At 40.6% G+C, this 25499-nt stretch overlaps 1 protein-coding gene across 1 annotated transcript in view; it reads right to left on the bottom strand.

The window, feature by feature from the left end:
* RPP30 (ribonuclease P/MRP subunit p30) overlaps positions 1 to 3733 on the bottom strand; it is a 41390-nt gene extending 37657 nt beyond the window's left edge. Inside the window, exon 1 of the mRNA XM_002756390.7 lies at positions 3639 to 3733. Within this exon, the coding sequence (XP_002756436.1) occupies positions 3639 to 3720 (82 nt within the window). The 5' untranslated portion in view covers positions 3721 to 3733. The remainder of the gene's footprint in view (positions 1 to 3638) is intronic.
* Positions 3734 to 25499: the final 21766 nt, after the last annotated feature.

Genomic DNA, 25499 nt, shown 5'->3' with positions numbered 1-25499 from the left:
GTAATAATAACAACACTTACTTCCTACACTTGTCATGAGATTTAAATGAAATAATGCACTCAAGGTGTTTGAGAACAGTGTCTGGCACATAGGTCTTTGTTTAACCATTATAAATTATTATTAACATGATATTAAAGACTCTTAACTTTGTGCTTCTTTTCAACTATCATTCTCTTTCATATCCCTGTATTCATTTTCATCGCATCAAGTTCTTACTTTACCACTGTCACTTTTATTCTTGTTCATTTCTTTTGCTTTTTACCCTTCTACTTCTGTGAGACTCCTTTCCTAAGGAGAAATGGAGTGATGACTCCCTCACACCACTGCCCACTTCCCATTTTGAGTGCACACCATCGACAGACTGGGAACTCTTTGAGGTCAAGGCTTGCTTTATTATCCTTGTGGGTAACACTCCCCATGGCACCGAGGAAGGAGAACTGTGCAGACCTCAGGCACAATTAGTGCCTGAAGTATAAGTGCCTCACTGCTTACTATATCTAGCTTACATATATAATCATACTTAGTTCCATATATTCTTTCTATATAATCATATAACAGATGTAGTTGGAGCTGTACTGACACATTTGGTGCTGATTTATATAATCCTTCTATATAACCATAAAGTAGTTTGTAGTAGGAGGAATGCCTAGAGCAGTCACAGAACAGAAGCAGTACATGGGAAAACAGCCAGACCAGGACAAGAAGCAAAGACCCTGCCTGAAAGGGCATACACTGTATGGCAGACTTGGAGCAAGATTCTCTCCTCCTGATAAAGGAGTTGTAGCACCTTACATCCAGTTTCTGTGGAAAGTAGGCCTCAGGCCTGAGATCCCGAAAATAACCGAGGTAGAAGCACCCCTCTGGTGTGACCAGTGACAGCGCCTGTATACCCTGTCATTCTTTTCTCACTTCTGTGCTAGCTTAAACCATCCTCCCATAAATATCTTAAGAGAATAGCACAAGTCTGTCAGCTCCCACTGCATTGGCTCACAGTATCTTTCTATTAGAAACCCTTTGAAGTCTCTAGCCCCCAGGTAAGAAGTGTTGCACAGAACACCTGTTGCACACAGCCCACCTCCTTGCCTCGGTGACCTAATGGGGGTGGACCCCTTTTCTGTACACGACCCTCTACTACTGCACGTGGCATGGCCCCCTACTGGGCAAGGTTCACCTCTCTGCCCAAGTGACATAATGGGGAGGCCCCCTCACTTGTAACTCACGTGATTATTTTACCCTATCACTAAGCCTATAGATGATGACCTCACTTACAACCCTTACCCCTGCTTGTGCCTACTAAATACAGACACTTCTGGGTGTTCGGGGCCTTGCCTGTCTCTGCTCATAGGTGGCGTGACCCCCCGGAGTCCAGCTGCTCTTCTCCAGTTCTTCAGTGTCCTGTCTCTTTACTTCTTGGATCCTGTACCTCAGCACACCATAAGGGACACCCCACGACCCTGTGGGGCCAACAACCCTACAATTCTCATCAGTCAGTACTGTTCCGGACATTTGGGCTACCAAAAATAATCTAAATCATGACTCCCATCTTTAAGTTTTTAAAAATACCAATGGGGATGAAAGGACAGTAATGTTAAAATACATATTAATGCCAAACTTAAAACAGTTTGTCCAACTTCCTTCTTACCTACCTCCCTCAAATATTTACTGAGCATCCATTACTTGACAAGCCCTAAACTGGTGTTGTGTATACAGGATAAATAATACAATCCTAGTCCATATGTTGGAGAACTAAGGCAAATAGTCAATTAAGCAAGTCATTACATATAAATACATGTTTTTTGTAAGTAAAGATTCTATGGAAGTATTTAGCACAATGAAACCTGGGGTAGGAGTCACAAAAGGCTCCCTGGAGTAAGTTATCCTTAAAAAAAAAAAAAAAATCAGAAGTATGCCAGTATTTTGGGCTTCGCCTTGCACCCAGTTAGTCAAATCAACCAGCCACACCTCCTCCCCATTCTTCTTTACCACACTCCCAAATCTGCTCTCAACTTCCTTGTTATACCCCATTTGGGATATCTTTTTGCTTACTAAACAATATCCCTACTGTTCTACAGAAATGTCAACTAGATTCTGTTTCTCTATAAAACTTTTTCCTAGACTACTCCTCATCTGGCAGTTTAGGAGTACTTCCCCAGTCAAGCATTAGTGTATTTTAATTTACACAGTATATTTCTGAAGCTTATCACTGGTTTCTTATATCACATCAGAAACTAAGAACCAGGGCTCTGTCTTCCCTATTCTTTGAAAATGTCTACTATTTATTTCCAGACTCATCAAATAGCAGTCCTTTGTCTTTGACTTGTAAGTTGGGGTGACTTTGTCATATGCCATGAATTTCATTTAATTTCTAAATAAAAAACCACTAACAATGTATATATATTACCACAGCTCTTTCAAGTGTATTTTAAACTGGGGGGAATTCTCTAAAGAAATCAGTATAACTTTTCTTTTTTGTACTGATTTTTCTAAGGTGTTCAGTTTATTCCACAAGCATTAACTGAGTAACTGGCATGCACTAGTGCCTGCAGAGTAAATGTGTTACGCACAGTAAATAAAAGGATAAGACATGGAAATTATCTTCAGAAGCTCATGATTTATTAAAAAATGGGATGGCATCAGGAAAAGCCTCACTGAAGAGGTTATAATTGCAACTCGCTACACACAAGATAATTTATTTTACAGGATCAAAGAACATTAACGCTAAATGGCCCATATCATCATGTCTACTTTCCTCTTCCTACTGATGAGCAGAGAGTACCCCAGAGATAATGTTCATTTAGTGGCAGCAGTAGAAATGGAAAGTCATTTCGCTACGGATACTTCATAAAGAGGACAGAAAAAATGGTGTGATTCATTTTACCAAGAAGTGGTTGTCATTTCTAGCACCATCTCTGAAGAGTATCAGTAAACAGACCGCACAATGAGCTGAGAACTGTCTCTGAGGAGATGTTATTGCACGAAACTCTTGATTCTTTTTAATCTCTCTAGCCCCACACCTTACAGTCTAAGGAATAAGAACCCATGACTAACTCCAATAGGGAAAACAGGTTCTCGTCTCTCAAGGCTTTCGCTTCCCTTAGATTTGGGCCATGCTGTCCTCTTCCTCCACCCCCACTCCGCGGTGGATGTCCTCTGCCCCCACTACCCTCTCTCTGTTTAGATAATATTGTTCCAACACTTCCACATCTTCCCCCTCGGGGCTTCCAAGGCGCTTCCTGTCCGGGCCACAAATTCCAGCATTTTTTTCGATACTGTCGTGAGAGTCTGTAAGGGCTGATGGTAACTTAGAAGCTTAGAAGATTGTACACTTGGAGTTCAGCTCCGGCTTCTGTCATCTATCAGCTGTAGGCCCCTATGTAAATCCCTCGCCCTCGCTGGACCTCAGTTCCCTCACTGCATGAAAGGAGCTGAACCAGATAACAACCCCTAGAACCTTCGAGTTTCCCGCCCTAGGTATCAGACCAACACCTCGGCTGTCATCAGCCTCCAGGGACATCCCAGACACTCCAGGAGACCTGACCGAGACCCATCAGGAAATAGTTCCTCCCGAGCGTGGCCCGATGGTCTGGGTAGCATGAGACTTGGCAGGCGCTGCTGCCCGCGAAGCCAGGGCAACTCACGGTGAGCGGCTGCCTCCACCAGTCCGCGCAGAGCCTTCACGTCAGAACCCGCTCGCAGGTCCAAATCTGCAAACACCGCCATGCTGAAGTCCCATGACCGCCTGCGCGGGCCAGTCTGCGCAGCCGCTGGGCCCGCCCTTCAGGCATGCTGGGAGCTGTAGTTAACCTGCGCAGTCCGTGTTTACCAGCTGCTGACTAGGGATTCGGAGAAACTTACCTGCTTTGCTTTCAAATACCAGAATCTGTGTGTTGAAATCACCAGCTACATTTCAATCCCTCTTTGTCGTCTTCTGAATGACAATGTTTGGTTCCCCCTGGAGGGGTTCCAATTCCCCACTATTCAACACTCCTATAAAATAGTGTAGAAATGAATTCATTCAAAATGCACGCACACGGTATTTAGCGTCTGCTCATGAGTCAGACTTCTGCTAAAGGGCGAAAATGTTATTTAAAGAGTCCTAAAGAATACGTTTACCTTTCCTTTCCCTAAAGTCCATTCAGTTGTTTAAAATGGACTTAACGGGAAGAGGGCGCTAGGACTTCAAAAGAGAACTACCCCAAGACGAGGGTCTTTTTACCCAATCAGAACTATTGATGTCAAAGCCTGCTATTCTGTTACAGTCAGCATCTTCAACCACAAGATGGCAGGACTCGCTCTAGGACGAGCGCTTAGAGCCACCACTGATTCAGGCAAAGAATCGTTTGAAAAGGGAGGTGCAAAATTGAGATGTTTTGCACATTCCAGCTGATAAATGTACAAGGTGACGCATATCTCACAGATCTGATATGTCCACTTTTTTCTTAGTGTAAATGACCTATTGAGGATTAATAATCAATTATACAACAACTATGAAACTATAGTTTACATCAGTGCTCTCAAACTACCTGTGATGAAGGACCAGTTTCTCCCTCCTTCTCCCCTACCCCCAGATTCTTCGAGACCAGGATACGGTCCTTTATGCATTACCAGTAAACAGCCTGTCTTCATGTAAATCACAAATTTGACAACACTGAACTGCCCTATACCTGGATGAATAGTCTGCTGATCAGGAGCTTGGTCATCAGGACAATGCCAATGTGCTGTAAACGTTCTGAACATTTTCACTTTCTTTTCTTTTCTTTTTTTTTTTTAAATAATGTATGCACAGCAACAATAATCACAGAGTGGATTGCCCCAAAAATTAGAGGCTCAGCCATTTGACCTGAGGAGTGTCCCATTTGCTGGCCTGCTGAGTTTTCTCTGTTTTGTTTTGTTTTTAGAGAGAGCATCTCGCTATTGCCCAGCATGGACTCCAACGCAAGCAATCCTCTCTCCTAGCTGTGATTGCAGGCGCCCACCCCCATGCCCCACCCATCAATTTCTGTATTTACTGATCACAAACAGTTCACAGATAGTCTCTGTCTGTGGACCACACCTTAACTACTACTTCTTTATGCGAGTCTCTGTCTGTGGACCACACCTTAACTACTACTTCTTTATGCGATTTTCTTGTCCGTCTCAGAAGGGAGGAGGGATCTGTTCCATGCAGTAGCGTGCAGTTCTATTCTTGGTTAACTTTTGTAAAGAAGAGATATTTTGCCCTTCCAGTATTTAATATTTCCTAAGCAGGAGTAGAAGAGAATATTACTTCTGCAAATAGAATAAGGTCACATAAAGCAAACCCTTTGTTTTTCATGAGAATATCTAGTGTTAATTTTGCAGGGTCATACAGGCAGCTTCACCTGTGACCATAAAAATGTAGATTGGTCAGAAATATGACCAATGTGTGGTAAGGCGAATAAGATGACAGTTCAATTATTTTTTCAGTTGACTCATTGTAATTATACATGTTTATGGGGTACAATTTTATGTTTTGATACATGTATATGTTATATAATGATCAAATCAAGATAGGATATTCATCACCTCATGCATTTTTGGTGATAACATTGAAAAAAACTCTCTTCTAACTATTTTGTGATATATAAACAATACCTTACTGTTAATCATAGTCACTTTCTGTGCAATAGAACATCAGAACTTATTCCTCCTATCTAACTTTGTACCTGTTGAGCAACCTCTCCCCATCCTTCCTCCCCCAAACCCTCCCTAGTCTTTGTTAACCATTGTTCCATTGTTTACTTTCTAGACTTCTATCAAATTAAGTTTTTTTTCATATTCCACTTATGAGTGAGATTAGGCAGTATTTGTCTTTCTGTGTGTAGCTTATTTCACTTAAGATGGTGTCATCCATATTATCCCAAATGACAGGATTTCATATTTTTTAATGGCTGAGTAGTATGTCATTATGTGTGTACCACATTTTCTTTATCCATTCATTTGTTGTTAGACATGTAGGTTGATTCCATATTTTGGCTATTGTGAATAGCGTTGCAATAAACATAGAAGTGCAGATATCTCTTGGACATACTGATTTCACTCTCTTTGGATTATACACCCTGTAGTGAAACTTTTAGGTCCTATGATAGTTCTATTTTTAATTTTTTGAGAAACATCCATACTGTTTTTCATAATGGCCATACTAGTTTACATTTCCACCAACAGTAAGTGTTCCTTTTTCTCTACATCCTCATCAACGCTTATTTTCATTTATTGTTTTGATAATAATTGTAACTGGAGTGAAGTGGTAGCTCATTGTGGTTTTGACTTGCATTTCCTTTATGATTAGCGAGGCTGACAATTTTTTTCATATACCTGTTGGCCATTTGTATGACTTCTTTTGAGAAATGTCTGTTAAAGTTTATTTGTTTGTTTAAGAGAATCTCTGTCACCCAGGCTGGAATTCAGTGGCTTGATCATGGCTCACTATAGCTTCAAACTCCTGAACTCAAGCAATTCCTCTACCTCAGCCTCCCAAGTACCTAGACTATAGGTATATACCACCATGCCCGGAAAATTTGTTTAATTTAATTTAATATTATTTTAAGTACCAGGATACATGTGCAGGATGCGCAGGTTTGTTACACAGGTAAATGTGTGCCATGGTGGTTTGCTGCACCTATCAACCCATCACTTAAGTATTAAGCCTCACATATATTAGCTATTTATCCTGATGCTCTTCCTTCCCTCCCACCTCAACAGGCCCCAAAGCATGTTGTTTCCCTCCCTGGTCCATGTGTTCTCATTTTTAAGCTCCCACTTATAAGTAAGAACGCACAGTATTTAGTTTTCTGTTCCTGTGTTAGCTTGCTGAAGATAATGGCTTCCAGCTCCATCCATGTCCCTGCAAAGGACATGATCTCATTCCTTTTTATGGCTGCATAGTATCCCATGGTGTCTATGTACCACATTTTATTTATCCAATCTATCATTGATGGGCATTTGGATTGATTTCATGTCTTTGCTATTGTGAATAGTGCTGCAATGAACATACACATGCATGTATCTTTATGATAGAATGATTTATATTCCTTTGAGTATATACCCAGTAATGGGATTGCTGGGTCAAATGGTATTTCTGCTTCTAGGTCTTTAAGGAATTGCCACACTGTCTTTCACAATGGTTAAGCTAATCTACATTCCCACCAACAGTGTAAAAGCCTTCCTATTTCTTCACTACCTCACCAGCATCTGTTGTTTCTTGACTTTTTAGTAATTGCCATTACAACCGGCATGAGATTGTATCTCACTGTGGTTTTGATTTGCATTTCTCTAATGATCAGTGATATTGAGCTTTTTTTTCATACATTTGTTGGCTGCATGAATGTCTTCTTTTGAGAAGTTTCTGTTCATGTCCTTTGCCCACTTTTTAATGCAGTTGTTTTTCTCTTGTAAATTTGTTTAAGTTCTTTGTAGATTTTGAATATTAGACCTTTGTTAGATAAATAGGTTGTAAAAATTTTCTTCCATTCTGTAGGTTATCTGTTCACTCTGATGATAGTTTCTTTCTGTTCACCCTGCTGATGGTTTCTTTTGCTGTACAGAAGCTCTTTAGTTTAATTAGCTCCCATTTGTCAATTTTTACTTTTGTTGCTATTGCTTTTTTTTTTTTTTTTTTTTTTTGAGACAGAGTTTCACTATTGTTACCCAGACTGGAGTGCAATGGCATGATTTCGGCTCACCACAACCTCCGCCTTCTGGGTTCAAGCAATTCTCCTGCCTCAGCCTCCCGAGTAGCTGGGACTACAGTCGCGCACCACCATGCCCAGCTAATTTTTGTATTTTTAGTAGAGACGGGGTTACACCTTGTTGACCAGGATGGTCTCGATCTCTTGACCTCGTGATCCATCTGCCTCGGCCTCCCAAAGTGCTGGGATTATAGGTGTGAGCCACCGTGCTTGGCCACTATTGCTTTTAACATTTTCATTATGAAATCTTTGCCTGTGCCTATGTCCTGAATAGTATTGCCTAGATTCTCTTCTAAGGTTTGTATAGTCTTTAATCCGAATGAGTTAGTTTTAATAAACAAAAAAAAATGAGTTAATTTTTGTATGAGGTCTAAGGAGGGGATTCAGTTTCAATTTTCTGCATCTGGCCAGCCCGTTTCCCAGCACCATTTATTAAATAGGGAATCCTTTCCCCATTGCTTGTTTTTGTCAGGTTTCTCGAAGATCAGACGGTTGTAGATGTGTGGTCTTACTTTGGAGATCTCTATTCTGTTCTATTGGTCTATGTGTCCATTTTTGTACCAATACCATGCTGTTTTTGTTGCTGTAGGCTTTGGTATAGTTTGAGGTTGGGTAGAGTGATGTCTCTAGTTTTGTTCTTTTCACTTAGGATTGTCTTGGCTGTATGCATGCCCAGATAATTTTTTAAACTCCCTTTTATAGCAACAGTCTTGCTATGTTGCTGAGACTGATCTTAAACTGCTGGCCTTAAGTGATCCTCCCACCTCAGCCTCCCAAAGTGCTGAGATTATAGGTGTGAGCCATTGTGACTGGCCCAGTTGCCCCTTTTTTTTTTTGGAGACTGAGTTTCACTCTTGTTACCCAGGCTGGAGTGCAATGGCGCGATCTTGGCTCACTGCAACCTCCGCTTCCTGGATTCAGGCAATTCTCCTGCCTCAGCCTCCTGAGTAGCTGGGATTACAGGCACGCGCCACCATGCCCAGCTTATTTTTTGTATTTTTAGTAGAGACGGGGTTTCACCATGTTGACCAGGATGGTCTCGATCTCTTGACCTCATGATCCACCTGCCTCGGCCTCCCTAAGTGCTGGGATTACAGGCGTGAACCATCGCTCCCAGCCCCAGTTGCTCATTTTTAATGGGTTATTTATTTTGGTTTTTTTCGCTGCTGTTGAGTTGTTTCAGTTCCTTATATATTTTGGATACTAAGCCCTTGTCAGATGCAGTTTGCAAATATCTTCATTGTCTGTTCACACTGTTAGTTTTCCTTAGCTGTGCAGAGACTTTTTAGTTTGATGTAATCCTATTTGTCTATTTTTGCTTTTATTGCCCGTGCTTTTGAAGTCTTATTTAAAAAATCTTTGCCCAGCCCAGTGCTTGTCATGGAACACTTCTGTTTTCTTATAGTAGTGTTATAGTTTCAGTGCTTACATTTAAGTCTCTGCTCTGTTTGGAGTTGATTTTTTAATATGGTGAGGGGTAGGGGTCTAGTCTCATTGTTCTGCATGTGGATGTCCAACTTCCCAGCATGACTCATTAAAGAGACTGTCTATTCCCCAATGTGTGTTTTTGGCATCTGTTTCAAAAATCAGTTGGTTTTAGGTGCATGAATTTATTTCTGGGCTCTCTATTCTGTTTCATCATTGGTCTATGTGTCTGTTTTTCTGCCAGTATCATGTTCTTTTGGGTACTATAGCTTTGTAGCATATTTTTAAGTCAGGCTTTGTGATGTCTCCAGCTTTGCTCTTTTTTCTCAGGACTGTTATTGCTATTTGAGGACATTTGTGGTTCCACATAAACTTTAAGATTCTAAAAAATATTTCTGTGAGGAATGTAATTGGTATTTTGATAGGGATTGTATGGAATCTGTAGATCATTCTGGAAAATATGTCTGCTTCAACAATATTAATTATTTCAATTCATGAACATGGGATATCTTTCCACTTATTTGTGTCATCTTTATTTCCTCAACATTTTATAGTTTTTATTGTAGAAATCTTTCACTTCCTTCGTTAAGTTCATTCCCAGGTATCTTTTTTGTAGCTGTTGTAAATGGAATTGTTTTCTTCATTTTTTAAGTCATTCACTATTAGTATACAGAATGCTACTGAGTTTTTATATGTTAGTTTTGTTTCCTGCAACTTCACTGAATTTGCTTGCTAATTTTAAATGGTGGAGTTTATTTGGTGGAGGCTTTAGGGTTTTCCATGTATATAATCAAGTTGTCTACAAACAGGAATGACTTGAGTTCCTCCTTTCCAATTAGGATGCCTTTCATTTCTTTTTCTTGCCTAATTGCTTCAGATAGGTGACAGTTTTATTATCTGATGCTAGTACTAGACTGAAGTGGGCTTTTTTGAAAGTCACAGAACTTTTGCTGTGGACTATACCCTATAAACTTCTTTTCTAGCCAGCCCTGCAGCGTGACGGATAGCACATCGGACTTCTAAACTTCTTTTCTTCTCTGCACCCTAAGCCTAGGAGAAGAGGAAAAGAAAAGGTAAGAAATAATAGAATAAATAGCAATCAGTATTTATGACTATACTGAGGGCCAGCAAACTTGCTAAGTACTCTAAGTACTTATGTGGGTATCTTATTTAATTTTCAAAGCAGCTGCATGTTAAGTGCTGTTTTTTATTTTCATTTTTTTATTGTTTTCAGATCTAGACTTTCAGAAGGACTGTTTTTTGCTTTTTGTTATTTTCTTTTTAAAATCAATATCTATTTTTTACATCTGAGAAATCTAAGATATAAGTAGTAGTGGTAGAACTACATGTGGATGGAGACAGTTTGTTTCAGTTCTTGCCTAGTGTACTGCTTCCTGAGCAAAGCAAGCAGAGACTAGAGTTGTGGGGGAGGAATGAGGAAGAGAAAAGCAGAAAAGGGAGTCTGGAGAGGACAGAAGGAGAGTGGAGGAAATGAGAAGCAGGAAGGGAGAAGGAAGGAAAGGGAAAAGTGGAAGAGGGGAAAGAGGAGTAGAAAGAAGAAAAAGACAAGACAGAATAGGGGAGATGAACAGGGAAGAGGGGTTAGAAGTTGGTCGGCAGGGATGGATGTGGCAGCAAGGATCTGTAGTTTGAAGATGACCGTGGAAATTTCTGACTGGAAGATAATAGTACTGTATAAGACTGGGAGCAGTGGCTTATACCTGTAATCCCAGCACTTTGGGAGGCTGAGTCAGGAGGATTGCTTAAAGCCAGTTTAAGATTAGAGTGGGCAACAAAGTGACCCTGTCTCTACAAAAAATTTAAAAATTAGCCAGGGGTGGTGGTGTGCACCTTTAGTCTGAACTACTTGAGAAGCTGAGATAGGAGGATCCCTTGAGCTCAGGAGTTTGATGTTATTATACAATGAGCTATGGACTGCATCACTACACTCCAGTGTGGGAGACAGAATGAGACCTGTCATCTCTTTATTTTATTTTATTTTTTTTAAATTTTTTATTGGATTATAGGTTTTGGGGTACATGAGCAGAGCATGCAAGACAGTTGCGTAGGTACACACATGGCAGTGTGCTTTGCTTTTCTTCTCCCCTTCACCCACATTTGGCATTTCTCCCCAGGCTATCCCTCCCCACCTCCCCCTCCCACTGGCCCTCCCCTTTTCCCCCCAATAGACCCCAGTGTTTAGTACTCCCCTTTCTGTGTCCATGTGTTCTCATTTTTCATCACCCACCTATGAGTGAGAATATGCGGTGTTTCATTTTCTGTTCTTGTGTCAGTTTGCTGAGGATGATGTTTTCCAGATTCATCCATGTCCCTACAAACGACACGAACTCATCATTTCTGATTGCTGCATAATATTCCATGGTGTATATGTGCCACATTTTCCCAATCCAGTCTATTATCAATGGGCATTTGGGTTGATTCCAGGTCTTTGCTATTGTAAACAGTGCTGCAATGAACATTCGTGTACATGTGTCCTTATAGTAGAACGATTTATAGTCTTTTGGATATATACCCAGTAATGGGATTGCTGGGTCAAATGGAATTTCTATTTCTAAGGCCTTGAGGAATCGCCACACTGTCTTCCACGATGGTTGAACTAATTTACACTCCCACCAACAGTGTAAAAGTGTTCCTTTTTCTCCACATCCTCTCCAGCATCTGTTGTCTCCAGATTTTTTAATGATCGCCATTCTAACTGGCGTGAGATGGTATCTCAATGTGGTTTTGATTTGCATCTCTCTGATGACCAGTGACGATGAGCATTTTTTCATATGATTGTTGGCCTCATATATGTCTTCTTTCGTAAAGTATCTGTTCATATCCTTTGCCCACTTTTGAATGGGCTTGTTTGTTTTTTTCCTGTAAATCTGCTTGAGTTCTTTGTAAATTCTGGATATCAGCCCTTTGTCAGATGGGTAGACTGCGAAAATTTTTTCCCATTCTGTTGGTTGCCGATCCACTCTAGTGACTGTTTCTTTTGCCGTGCAGAAGCTGTGGAGTTTCATTAGGTCCCATTTGTCTATTTTGGCTTTTGTTGCCAATGCTCTTGGTGTTTTGTTCATGAAGTCCTTGCCTACTCCTATGTCCTGGATAGTTTTGCCTAGATTTCCTTCTAGGGTTTTTATGGTGCCAGGTCTTATGTTTAAGACTTTAATCCATCTGGAGTTAATTTTAGTGTAAGGTGTCAGGAAGGGGTCCAGTTTCTGCTTTCTGCACATGGCTAGCCAGTTTTCCCAACACCATTTGTTAAACATGAAATCCTTGCCCCATTGCTTGTTTTTGTCAGGTTTATCAAAGATTGTATAGTTGTATGTATGTTGTGTTGCCTCCGGTGCCTCTGTTTTGTTCCATTGGTCTATATCTCTGTTTTGGTACCAGTACCATGCTGTTTTGATTACTGTAGCCTTGTAGTATAGTTTGAAATCCGGTAGTGTGATGCCCCCCGCTGTGTTCTTTTTGCTTAGAATTGACTTGGCTATGCGGGCTCTCTTTTGGTTCCATATGAAGTTCATGGTGGTTTTTTCCAGTTCTGTGAAGAAAGTCAATGGTAGCTTGATGGGGATAGCATTGATTCTGTAAATTACTTTGGGCAGTATAGCCATTTTCACGATATTAATTCTTCCTAACCATGAACATGGAATGTTTCTCCATCTGTTTGTGTCCTCTCTGATTTCGTTGAGCAGTGGTTTGTAGTTCTCCTTGAAGAGGTCCCTTACGTTCCTTGTGAGTTGTATTCCAAGGTATTTTATTCTTTTTGTAGCAATTGCGAATGGCAGTTCGCTCTTGATTTGGCTTTCTTTAAGTCTGTTCTTGGTGTAGACGAATGCTTGTGATTTTTGCACATTGATTTTATATCCTGAGACTTTGCTGAAGTTGTTTATCAGCTTCAGGAGTTTTTGGGCTGAGGCTATGGGGTCTTCTAGGTATACTATCATGTCGTCTGCAAATAGAGACAATTTGGCTTCCACCTTTCCTATTTGAATACCCTTTATTTCTTTTTCTTGCCTGATTGCTCTGGCTAGAACTTCCAGTACTATATTGAATAGGAGTGGTGAGAGAGGGCATCCTTGTCTAGTACCGGATTTCAAAGGGAATGCTTCCAGTTTTTGCCCATTCAGTATGATATTGGCTGTTGGTTTGTCATAAATAGCTTTTATTACTTTGAGATACGTTCCATCGATACCGAGTTTATTGAGGGTTTTTAGCATAAAGGGCTGTTGAATTTTGTCAAATGCCTTCTCTGCGTCAATTGAGATAATCATGTGGTTTTTGTTTTTGGTTCCGTTTATGTGGTGAATTATGTTGATAGACTTGCGTATGTTGAACCAGCCTTGCATCCCCGGGATGAATCCTACTTGATCATGATGAATAAGTTTTTTGATTTGCTGTTGCAATCGGCTTGCCAATATTTTATTGAAGATTTTTGCATCTATGTTCATCATGGATATTGGCCTGAAGTTTTCTTTTCTCGTTGGGTCTCTGCCGGGTTTTGGTATCAGGATGATGTTGGTCTCATAAAATGATTTGGGAAGGATTCCCTCTTTTTGGATTGTTTGAAATAGTTTTAGAAGGAATGGTACCAGCTCCTCCTTGTGTGTCTGGTAGAATTCGGCTGTGAACCCATCTGGATCTGGGCTTTTTTTGTGAGGTAGGCTCTTAATTGCTGCCTCAACTTCAGACCTTGTTATTGGTCTATTCATAGTTTCAGCTTCCTCCTGGTTTAGGCTTGGGAGGACACAGGAGTCCAGGAATTTATCCATTTCTTCCAGGTTTACTAGTTTATGTGCATAGAGTTGTTTGTAATATTCTCTGATGATGGTTTGAATTTCTGTGTAATCTGTGGTGATTTCCCCTTTATCATTTTTTATTGCATCTATTTGGTTGTTCTCTCTTTTCTTTTTAATCAATCTGGCTAGTGGTCTGTCTATTTTGTTGATCTTTTCAAAAAACCAGCTCTTGGATTTATTGATTTTTTGAAGGGTTTTTCGTGTCTCAATCTCCTTCAGCTCAGCTCTGATCTTAGTAATTTCTTGTCTTCTGCTGGGTTTTGAGTTTTTTTGATCTTGCTCCTCTAGCTCTTTCAATTTTGACGATAGGGTGTCAATTTTGGATCTCTCCATTCTCCTCATATGGGCACTTATTGCTATATACTTTCCTCTAGAGACTGCTTTAAATGTGTCCCAGAGGTTCTGGCACGTTGTGTCTTCATTCTCATTGGTTTCGAAGAACTTCTTTATTTCTGCCTTCATTTCGTTGTTTACCCAGTCAACATTCAAGAGCCAGTTGTTCAGTTTCCATGAAGCTGTGCGGTTCTGGGTCAGTTTCTGAATTCTGAGTTCTAACTTGATTGCACTATGGTCTGAGAGGCTGTTTGTTATGATTTCAGTTGTTTTGCATTTGTTGAGCAGTGCTTTACTTCCAATTATGTGGTCAATTTTAGAGTAGGTGTGATGTGGTGCTGAGAAGAATGTGTATTCTGTGGATTTGGGGTGGAGAGTTCTGTAAATGTCCACCAGGTTTGCTTGCTCCAGGTCTGAGTTCAAGCCCTGGGTATCCTTGTTGATTTTCTGTCTGGTTGATCTGTCTAGTATTGACAGTGGAGTGTTAAAGTCTCCCACTATTATTGTGTGGGAGTATAAGTCCTTCTGTAAGTCATTAAGAACTTGCCTTATGTATCTGGGTGCTCCTGTGTTGGGTCCATATATGTTTAGGATCGTTAGCTCTTCTTGTTGTATCGATCCTTTTACCATTATGTAATGGCCTTCTTTGTCTCTTTTGATCTTTGTTGCTTTAAAGTCTATTTTATCAGAGATGAGAATTGCAACTCCTGCTTTTTTTTGCTTTCCATTAGCTTGGTAAATCTTCCTCCATCCCTTTATTTTGAGCCTTTGTGTATCCTTGCATGTGAGATGGGTTTCCTGTATACAGCACACTGATGGGTTTTGGATTTTTATCCAATTTGCCAGTCTGTGTCTTTTGATTGGTGCATTTAGTCCATTTACATTTAGGGTTAATATTGTTATGTGTGAATTTGATACTGCCATTTTGATTCTAAGTGGCTGTTTTGCCTGTTAGTTGTTGTAGATTCTTCATTATGTTGAAGCTCTTTAGCAGTCAGTGTGATTTTGGAATGGCTGGTACTGATTGATCCTTTCTATGTGTAGTGCCTCTTTTAGGAGCTCTTGTAAAGCAGGCCTGGTGGTGACAAAATCTCTGAGTACTTGCTTGTTCGCAAAGGATTTTATTCTTCCTTCACTTCTGAAGCTCAGTTTGGCTGGATATGAAATTCTGGGTTGAAAGTTCTTTTCTTTAAGAATGTTGAATATTGGCCCCCACTCTCTTCTGGCTTGTAGTGTTTCTGCCGAGAGATCTGCTGTGAGTCTGATGGGCTTCCCTTTGTGGGTTACCCGACCTTTCTCTCTGGCTGCCCTTAGTATTCTCTCCTTTATTTCAACCCTGTTGAATCTGACGATTATGTGCCTTGGGGTTGCTCTTCTTGCAGAATATCTTTGTGGTGTTCTCTGTATTTCCTGCAATTGAGTGTTGGCTTGTCTTGCTAGGTGGGGGAAATTTTCCTGGATGATGTCCTGAAGAGTATTTTCCAGCTGGGATTCATTCTCTTCGTCCCCTTCTGGTACACCTATCAAACGTAGGTTAGGTCTTTTCACATAGTCCCACATTTCTTGGAGACTTTGTTCATTCCTTTTTGCGCTTTTTTCTCTGATCTTGGTTTCTCGTTTTATTTCATTGAGTTGGTCTTCGACTTCAGATATTCTTTCTTCTGCTTGGTCAATTCGGCTATTGAAACTTGCGTTTGCTTCGCGAAGTTCTCGTATTGTGTTTTTCAGCTCCTTTAATTCATTCATATTCCTCTCTAAGGTATCCATTCTTGTTATCATTTCCTCGAATCTTTTTTCAAGGTTCTTAGTTTCTTTGCATTGATTTAATACATGATCTTTTAGCTCACAAAAGTTTCTCATTATCCATCTTCTGAAGTCTAATTCCATCATTTCGTCACAGTCATTCTCCGTCCAGCTTTGTTCCCTTGCTGGTGAGGAGTTTTGGTCCTTTCTAGGAGGCGATGTGTTCTGGTTTCGGGTGTTTTCCTCCTTTTTGTGCTGGTTTCTTCCCATCTTTGTGGATTTGTCCACTGGTCGTCTGCGTAGTTGCTGACTTTTCGTTTGTGTCTCTGAGTGGACACCCAGAATGTTGATGATGAAGTATTTCTGTTGCTTGGTTTTCCTTCTACCAGTCTAGCCCCTTTGCTGTACGACTGTTGAGGTCCGCTCCAGACCCTGCTTGTCTGGGGTGCACCTCTAGTAGCCATGGCACAGCGAGGGATGCTACCAGTTTCTTTTTCTGCTCTCTTTGTCCCAGGATGATGCCTGCCTAATGACAGTCTTTTGGATATAGAGGGGTCAGGGAGCTGCTTGAGGAGACAGTTTGTACTTTATAGGGGTTTAATTGCTGCGCTGTGCACTCTGTTGTTCATTCAGGGCTGTTAGGCTGCTATGTTTGATTCTGCTGCAACACAGCTCATTAAACAACCCTTTTTTTTTTCTCAAATGCTCTGTGTTGAGGGATTTGGGCTTTATTTTTGGATGTCCGATCAGGTGTCCTGCCCAGCTCAAAGGCAGACTAGCCACTGTTTGTCTGCCGAGGCTCCGCCCTGCTGTTGTGTGATTCGCGCTGTTCCTGCGGGCTCTGCTGTGGTCTCCGCCACGCCCTGCGGCGGAGTCTCTTCGTTGTAGCGTGTTGCCTCAGCAACGGCAGGCTGCGTCAGCAGTGGGCGTGTATCTCAGTTGGGGCGGGTTGCCTCGGCAACGGCTGGCTGCCTCAGCAGTGGGCGTGTATATCAGTTGGGGCAGGTTGCCTCCGTAGTGGTGGACGCCCCTACCCCACAGAGCTTCTCGGACCGTCTGCCCGGGATAGTTTGAAATCGCGGTTTTGTTCGTCCCACTGGGTATCCCAAACGATCTGTCCCTGCAATCCCCTGGGCTGGGCTACTGTGCAAGTCTCGTTCAGTCTCAAGTCCAGCCCTCTCAAGTCTCAGGTTGCCGGTTCAACAAGGCACCCGGACAAGCGCGCCCTGTGGGGATTGCTGGGTAGGGCCGGCCGCTGCCGCCCCGGCTGCCGGCTTCGCCAGGCAGACCTACTGCCTGGCGTCCCGTGTCTTTTTATACTTGGGAGTTTCCCCGTTCTGTGGGCAACAAAGATCAGTCTGGAAATGCAGCACTGACTCACCGTTTGCGAATTCAACGCGGGCTCCAATCCTGGGTTGTTTTCACAGCGCCATCTTGAGTCCCCTCGTCATCTCTTTAAAAAAATGGTGGCCCATACCTGTAATCCCAGCTACTTGACTGGCTGAGTCAGGAGAATTGCTTGAACCTGGGAGGCGGAGGTTGCAGTGAGCTGAGATTGCACCATTGCACTGTAGCCTGGGCAACAAGAGCGAAGAAAAAAGTACTCTATAAAATTATGATTAGCATTTTACATTAGTTATCTGATTTGATCCTAACAATAGCAAATGAGAGGGATATTTTTATTCCTGTTATATCAGGGAGAAGTCCTGGACTCAGATGGGATGACTCTTGAGTCATTTCCTCTTCTGTGGGAAGCCTAGAAAAAGATGATGGGTTTCATATCTAAAGCAATCATTGGGCACTTCTCATCCTCCCAGAAGAGTTTTTTGGGCTGTGTGTGGGCTAGGGTGTGTGCCTGATTAGTCTTTGGCCTTATCCTACTTTTATTTTGTTCACCCCTCCTGAGTGAACTGAAAAATGCTCCACCCAACCCCTGTCCTCTTGCAGCTTAAGACTGAGGGGGAGCCAGGCAAGAAAACCATATTATAAAATGATTTGGCCAGATGCATTGGGAGCACAAAGCAGAGATTTCGCTCTCAAATTGAGGGGGAAGGTTTGGGAGATCTGAAGAGGAAAAAGGGCAATTTCCTTGATGGAGTAATGCTTGACTTGAATTTTGACACATGAAGTGAAAGAGAAACATACATGAGGCAGAGATCTAGGGTGTTGAAGGTATATCCAGAGCTGGCACAAAGTACGTGGTACTCAGCTAAAATTTGCTGATTGAATAAATGAACTCATGACCTCTTGTTTGACTTCATACCCATATCAACAGAACTGTAGCAATGTTGGATGTCTTATTTAACCATATGGTCGGAAATTCACTGAACTGTGCACCTGGTGCACTGGTATGATATACCAGCAACTTAAATAGAACCATCCTCTGTGTCCCACATGATGGGACACTTATAGGAGCTCTTGGTGAGACTAAAAGAATATACCTTAACTCCAGCATGACATTACAGTTGCCCTATTCATTCACATATCTGGGAAGTTTGTGCAATGAACCATCTTCCCAACCTTTTCCAGAAACCCTCATAAAGCAGATCAGAGGGGCTGATTGCTAAACTTAGAACTCTAGTTGCCCTCCATAGGACATCACTAATCCAGGGAGCTGCTTACAGTAATTCCTTCCTCATCTTCTTGCCCTCCCCCAGAGATTCTTGTTACTGACCTGATATCATAAAAATTTGTCCACTTTCTGTTCTGGGTTAATCTGTCCCTGCTTGTAATATTAGTTTTCTTTTCAAGTGCAGTTAAATGAAAATAAAATATTTTTATACAGATATTTCTATTAAAAATGGGAAAATGAGACAGATATAGGCTTATATTTACAAAAATTAGCATAAAAGCAAGCTCAATTGTGAAAATAAAGAGTCATTCTACCTCTTTAAGATGCAAAGTGTGCCTGATTTTTAAAGAATACAATTTAAGGAGCCATTATGAAAGAAATCAAAGGAAGAACTATGACTGGTATAGGGAAAAAGATGCATGATAATCGATTTAATAAATGGAAAGATGAGAACTGACATTTCAACAGGATTTTAAAAATACAAATAGAATAAATGATGCTATTGGTCAGGATTCTCCAGAGAAAAAGAAGCAACCGTGTGTGTGTGTGTGTGTGTGTGTGTGTAGACTGAAAGCAAGAGAGACATTTATTTTAAGGAATTAACTCAAGTGACTATGGAGGCTGAAGAGTCCTAAGATCTGCAGTCAGCAAGCTGGAGATCCAAGACAGCTGATGGGGTAGTTCCAGTCTGAGTCTAAAGCCCTGAGAACCAGGATTGCTGATGGTGTAGTTCCAGGTAGGCTGGCTCAGGAAAAAGCCGATGTTTCAATTTGAATCCAAAGGGAGAGAAAAGCTGATATTCCAGATCAAAAGCAGTCATGTAAAAGGAATCTTCCCTTTCTCAGGGGGCAGTCAGCTTTTTGTTCAGGCCTTCAACTGATTGGATGAGGCCCATCCACATTAGGGAGGGCAATCTGCTTTTCTCAGCCTACGTATTCAAATGTCAATCTCCTCCAGAAACATCCTCACAGACACACCCAGAATAACGTTTGACCAAATATCTGTGCACCCCATGGCCCAGTCAAGTTGAAACATAAAATTAACTTTCACAGTGACACTATCTAAAATTGTGGCATATTAAGTGAAAAAAATTGCTCAGGCAACAAAACTTTGTATCAAAGGCAAGTTTTAAAAAGAACGTTTATTGAAGGCAAAAAAAGCACAAGTCCTAAACAGAAACCAACACTTACAAATGTAATATCTGTAGCTTTTATTGCTCAGTATGTTGTAAATATGGCTTAGCGCTTGCAAGACAAGTTATATGAAAAAACCTAAGCTATTTTTGGCATTTTTTTCATTGCAGCTGATAAGTGTATAGAAACCTAAAAGCTATTTGTGTTGGAGAGTATTTTGAAATGACTAAAATTTTTTTGGAAATGGTGCTCCAAAAAAGCACATTAGGAAATGGCTTATTTTTGTGTATGGAGAAGAGATTTTTTTTTTTTTTTTTTGGAATTTTAAAGTACACTTTTCAGAATTGGTAACCATGGCTACAGATGGGACTCCAGTAGGGGTCAGTGTTAACATCAGACTTATGAAATACAAGCACGATGTGACAAGATTTTGTCAAGACACAGAATTTAAGCCGATTTATTATACCATTAACAAGAAACTACTTTGAGCTCTAAATTTAAAAGCCATACAAATAATATCTAAGGCATTAACCATGGCCCACACAGTTCATGCTCCAAATAGCTACAGTGGATGTTGAGAACTCAATTTTGAGCTGCGGAAAGAAATTTACTTCTTAATGTTATCAAGGTTAAAATAGCTATCTTGGGTCACCAGTGATGGCTGAATCAAAGATTTAGTTCTTATAGTTGATGATATAACCCCTGACCCTTAAAAAAACATATAAACAGATTTATTCATATGTAACAAAATTATATCTTTGGGAAACTCATCTGGGTAGCAATGTTCTAGTCCATTTTTTGCACTGAAACTGGTTTCCAGATGTGAAAATTATGGCCTAACCCTATATTGCAGCACCAAATTGTGAAGTCGAAGACTGTGATCCAGAAAAGACACTGAGTTAAAATAATATTGGAACATTAGAATTTTACAAATATCTTGCCAGTAGTTAGTCTAAATTGGAGATTAGCAAACTATTGTTCATGGGCGAAATCCAGTCTGCCATCTGTTTTAAATGCCTTGCAAACTAAGAATCATTTTTAGATTTTTAAGCGTTTGAAAAAATTTTTTAATGTGTTATTGAACAATTAGTGTCAGTCAATAACTTATTTTAGAAAAATAACGTGACCCTTCTTGCGCAGAGTAAAACTCATACCTACATTGCATGTCACACAGGTAGGTATAGGTTTTTTTAATGATTTGCCCCAACAAGTCTACCCTTGCCATTTTCCACAGCTATGGCAAGTCTTCCATGTGTTTGTGGACCCTGTCAGCATTGCATTCTGCTTTCCTCCAGTCTTCTAATGAACTTTCTAGTCGTGCTGATATGTTAGCTCTGTGAATTATCTGGTCTTTCCAACCAGAGTTAACACCTTCCTCTGGGCTCTCATATCTTTGGTTCATACCTATATTAGGAGACTTTCACACTGTACTATGATTATTTACTTGTCTGTCTCTTCTACCAGTGAACATCTGCAAAGCAGAGAAACTGCCTTATTTATCCACTCCTAGCACTTAGCACGGTGCCTATTAATATATAGCTAGAGCATGCTTATTGAATGACTAAAAGAATGGATCAGGCTGGGCACAGTGGCTCTCACCTGTAATCCCAACACTTTGGGAGGCCAAGGCAGGTGAATCACCTGAAGTCAGGGGTTCAAGACTAGCCTGGCCAACATGGTGAAACCCTGTTTCCACTAAAAGATACAAAAATTATCCAGGAGTGGTGGCAGTAGCCTGTAATCTCAGCTTCTTGGGAGGCTGAAGCAGGGAGAGTTACTTGAACCTGAGAGGCAGAGGTTGCAGTGAGCCAAGATCACACCACTACACTCCAGCCTAGGCTGTATCGAAAAACAGAGTTTCAAAAAATAAAAAGTAAAATAAAAGAATGGATCAGGTGGCCGGGCGCGGTGGCTCACGTCTGTAATCTCAGCACTTTGGAAGGCCGAGGTGGGTGGATCATGAGGTCAAGAGATCGAGACCATCCTGGTCAACATGGTGAAACCCCGTCTCTACTAAAAATACAAAAAGTTAGCTGGGTATGGTGGCGCGTGCCTGTAATCCCAGCTACTCAGGAGGTTGAGGCAGGAGAATTGCCTGAACCCAGGAGGCGGAGGTTGCGGTGAGCCGAGATCGCGCCATTGCACTTCAGCCTGGGTAACAAGAGTGAAACTCCATCTCAAAAAAAAAAAAAAAAAGGATCAGGTATAGTTTTTCCTAGAAATTGCGCTATGACTGTGATGGTAATTTCAATTTAAGGTATCATTTTGTCGAATATAGAAGGATTCGTAAAATTCTAAAACTATAGAATAAGATGTCTCCTATTACTTCTTCAATGAAAGCCTTACTTATATTTTGATTATCTTGAAATACCACAAATTCCTCTAACTTTTGCCTAATTGCTGGTTACTCTTTGAGGAAAACTACTCCAAAAGTTGTCTACCTTCTGAATGGCCATATTCTCTCTTTTGATCCCTTAAATCCATTCCAATCTGCTTTACCCCTACCATTCCACTGAAACAGTTTTTGCCTTACTTGGCACTTGTCAGTTTCTACCCCCTTGAAACATTTTCTTCCCTTGACTTTACATATCCAATTTCTCTTGGTTCTTCTCCTGCCTAACTGCCCGCTCCTTCGAAGTCTTTGTCGGATTCTTTTTTTCTCCCAGATCTCAGGATGTTGGTGCATCAAACAGTTAAATCCTCAGCCTGTTCTATAACTAATTTTCCTCTTGGGCAATTTTCCCCTGAAATTGTATCTGCATAGCTGACATCTCCACCTGAATAGTCCAATAGGATCTCAAACTTAATGTGTTCTTTTAAAAAAAGAGCTCCTAAAACAATACCTGCTTTGCGTTAAACACTGAATAATTAATGTTGACTCAATGAATGATTGCTACTTTAATCTATTTTTTTAATTGAGGAACTTAAATTTTCTTCTCATTAGAAATCTTTCAGGAAGGACTGGAAGCTGACAATGTCAAATTTGTTCCTTGATAAAAACTTTCCAGGTAAGTCATCTCTTTGTGGAATTTGCATTGCTGAATAGACTCCCCACTAGGGGGTATGCATGCACCACTTATATTTCAAAAACAGTCCTGGTTAAGAAAAATTAAATATTAATAAAATAAATAAGGGCTCTTGGATGTAGCTGTTGTCTGATTTTTTAATTTATCTTGTTTTGAGGAAAATTTTTAAAGGTTACAAGTAGTTTGTAAAGAGAATGAAAATTTTCTAATTGGAAGGAATCAAAGAAAAATGTACATTTTTTTGTATGTCTAAATTAAAACAAAACTCACAATCACTTTTAGGCTGAAGAATTACTTTAAAACTTGACTTGAACAATTCTTGGTTATAGGCATTATTCTACACTTAGTTCAACTGACTAATGTTTATTAAAAACCTAGTATATGGCAGAAGTAAGAAAATATTCCTGCCTTTGCGGAGTTCACAGTCTAATGGGGAAGACAGTCATGGAAATATGAAGCACAATGCAATAGTAAGTACTATAATAAAAATATTTTAAAAGTGCTTTAAGAGCCTAGAAAGAATGAAATTGACTATGGTGAGGGGGACTGTCAGAGAAGGAGACATTCAGGTGTCCCAGACTAACTGTTTTTATCCTAACTGGGCCTCAAAAATGTCTGTGTTGATGGATTGGAGTCCCTGTCTCTAGGATGTGTGTTGTGTCTCTGTATTCGTGATCTGTAGCCCCACTCATGGCCACAGGGTAGTATCTGGATATTTCTATACAATACTCTTAGTGCTATACTATCTAACCACTCTGGTTTTCCTAGTCTTTTCTCATTCAGTTCTGGGGGAAAGGGACTCTCGGATGATTAGATTAATTGAGTGAGGAAATGGTGTACAAAAAAGAGAGACTGAAAAAATTTGGAGAAACGAAAGAGTAGCCCTGTGGAAGTCTGCTGCACTGGGCATGGGAGGCCATTGGACCCCCAGTAGACATGATATTAGCATGCTCGACTGACTAGCGAGTTGACAATGAACCCTATGGCATAGAAAGCTTTTTTTGTGCTTCTTAAAGTACATCTAGGTTGTCAGGGTATGCCGGTTTGTGGGAAAACAAACTATCCTAAGCTTATGTCCTATGGAGGGATATGTGTGGGTTTGTAGATGGGATTACGCATATGCATTTAGATGAGCTAGATGAGTACACAGAGGGAAGAAGAGCTTATAAAAAGACAGTAATTCATGCTGTAGGACTCCACAGCTCTTCCACACTCCCCCAGAGCATTTCTCAGAGTAGGAGATTGCCAGTTGGAAACCTCAGAAAGCTGTATTCTCAGGTGCCCTCGCTGACAATTTTATGAGAATGCTATTGAAGGCAATAAGAGTCTACACAAGAATTGGTACTTTTAAAAGCAGTAATTTTTTTTTTTTTTTGACACGGAGTTTCACTCTTGTTACCCAGACTGGAGTACAATGGCACGATCTCGGCTCACCGCAACCTCCGCCTCCAGGGTTCAGGCAATTCTCCTGCCTCAGCCTCCTGAGTAGCTGGGATTACAGGCACACGCCACCATGCCCAGGTAATTTTTGTATCTTTAGTAGAGACGGGGTTTCACCATGTTGACCAAGATGGTCTCGATCTCTTGACCTCGTGATCCACCTGCCTCAGCCTCCCGAAGTGCTGGGATTACAGGCTTGAGCCACCGCGCCCGGCCCAAAAGCAGTAATTTTTTTAAATGCAAGGAATGAAAGGGATAAAAACTAAAGATATGATTTGATTTACATGCCAACACTTCACTTACTGTCTCTGGCATAACTGTCAAAGACTGGGTGGGTAGTGGGAAGGAAGAAGGAAGTAATACCTTGATATGGCTTTTAAACATCAGAAAACTAAGGGCATAACGAACAATAAATTTAAATGAATATTTAGATATTTTATGAATATTTTGTGAAGCTATATCTTTAGTGTTTCTTTGTGAGAAAATTATGGCAAAGTATACACCAGATTTTGGCATTTTTATGAGGACACAATTATTTGTTAGTGAAGGTTAAAGGGAAACTGAAAGAATTCCAGATTGCTCTGTCAGGATTTTGGAATAACACAATGAAAGATGAATTTTAAACTCAACATAGGCAAAGTAATGCTGCAGAAGCCGAGATTTTCAATAACTATATTTATGCATTGTGACAGCTTATAAATTAAAAACCTAGCAACTCTTAAGAAATATACTCAGCCATCACTAGGGATAATAGAGGTGACTGTTCTATAAAAAGGGGAGCTTGGATTTGGTGCTATATTGACAATGAAGAAGGAAGTAACTTAAAAAATAATATTTTAATGATTATTTGCTATATTTATATGTCACAATTTAAAAGTTGTTATGAAACGAACATCTGTTTCCACTGAAAAATTGGTATGTTGAAATCCTACTCCCCATTGTGATGGTATTAGTTGTGACAGAGTATCTCATCATGGTTTTGATTTGCATTTCTCTGATGGTTAGGAATGATGAACATTTTATCATATGTTTGTTGGCCACCTGTATGTCTTCTTTTGAGAAGTGTCTGTTCATGTCCTTTGCCCACTTTTTAATGTGGTTATTTGTTTCCTGCTTGTTTACTCATTTAAGTTATGGATTCCAAACATCCCTTTGTCAGATGGGAGAGGGAGGATTATTTGGGAGATGATTATGTCATGAGGGCAGAACCCTCCTGAATGGGATTAGTACCTTCATAAAAGAGAACTTAGGGCCAGGTGGGGAGGCTCATTTGTGTAATTTCAGCACTTTGGGAGGCCGAGGCAGGAGGTCAG

This window comes from Callithrix jacchus, chromosome 12 (assembly GCF_049354715.1).
Source record: "Callithrix jacchus isolate 240 chromosome 12, calJac240_pri, whole genome shotgun sequence".
NCBI classification, from domain to species: Eukaryota; Metazoa; Chordata; class Mammalia; order Primates; family Cebidae; genus Callithrix; species Callithrix jacchus.
Note: the sequence above shows the minus strand (reverse complement) of the source record. Positions and strands in the feature narration are given on the sequence as shown.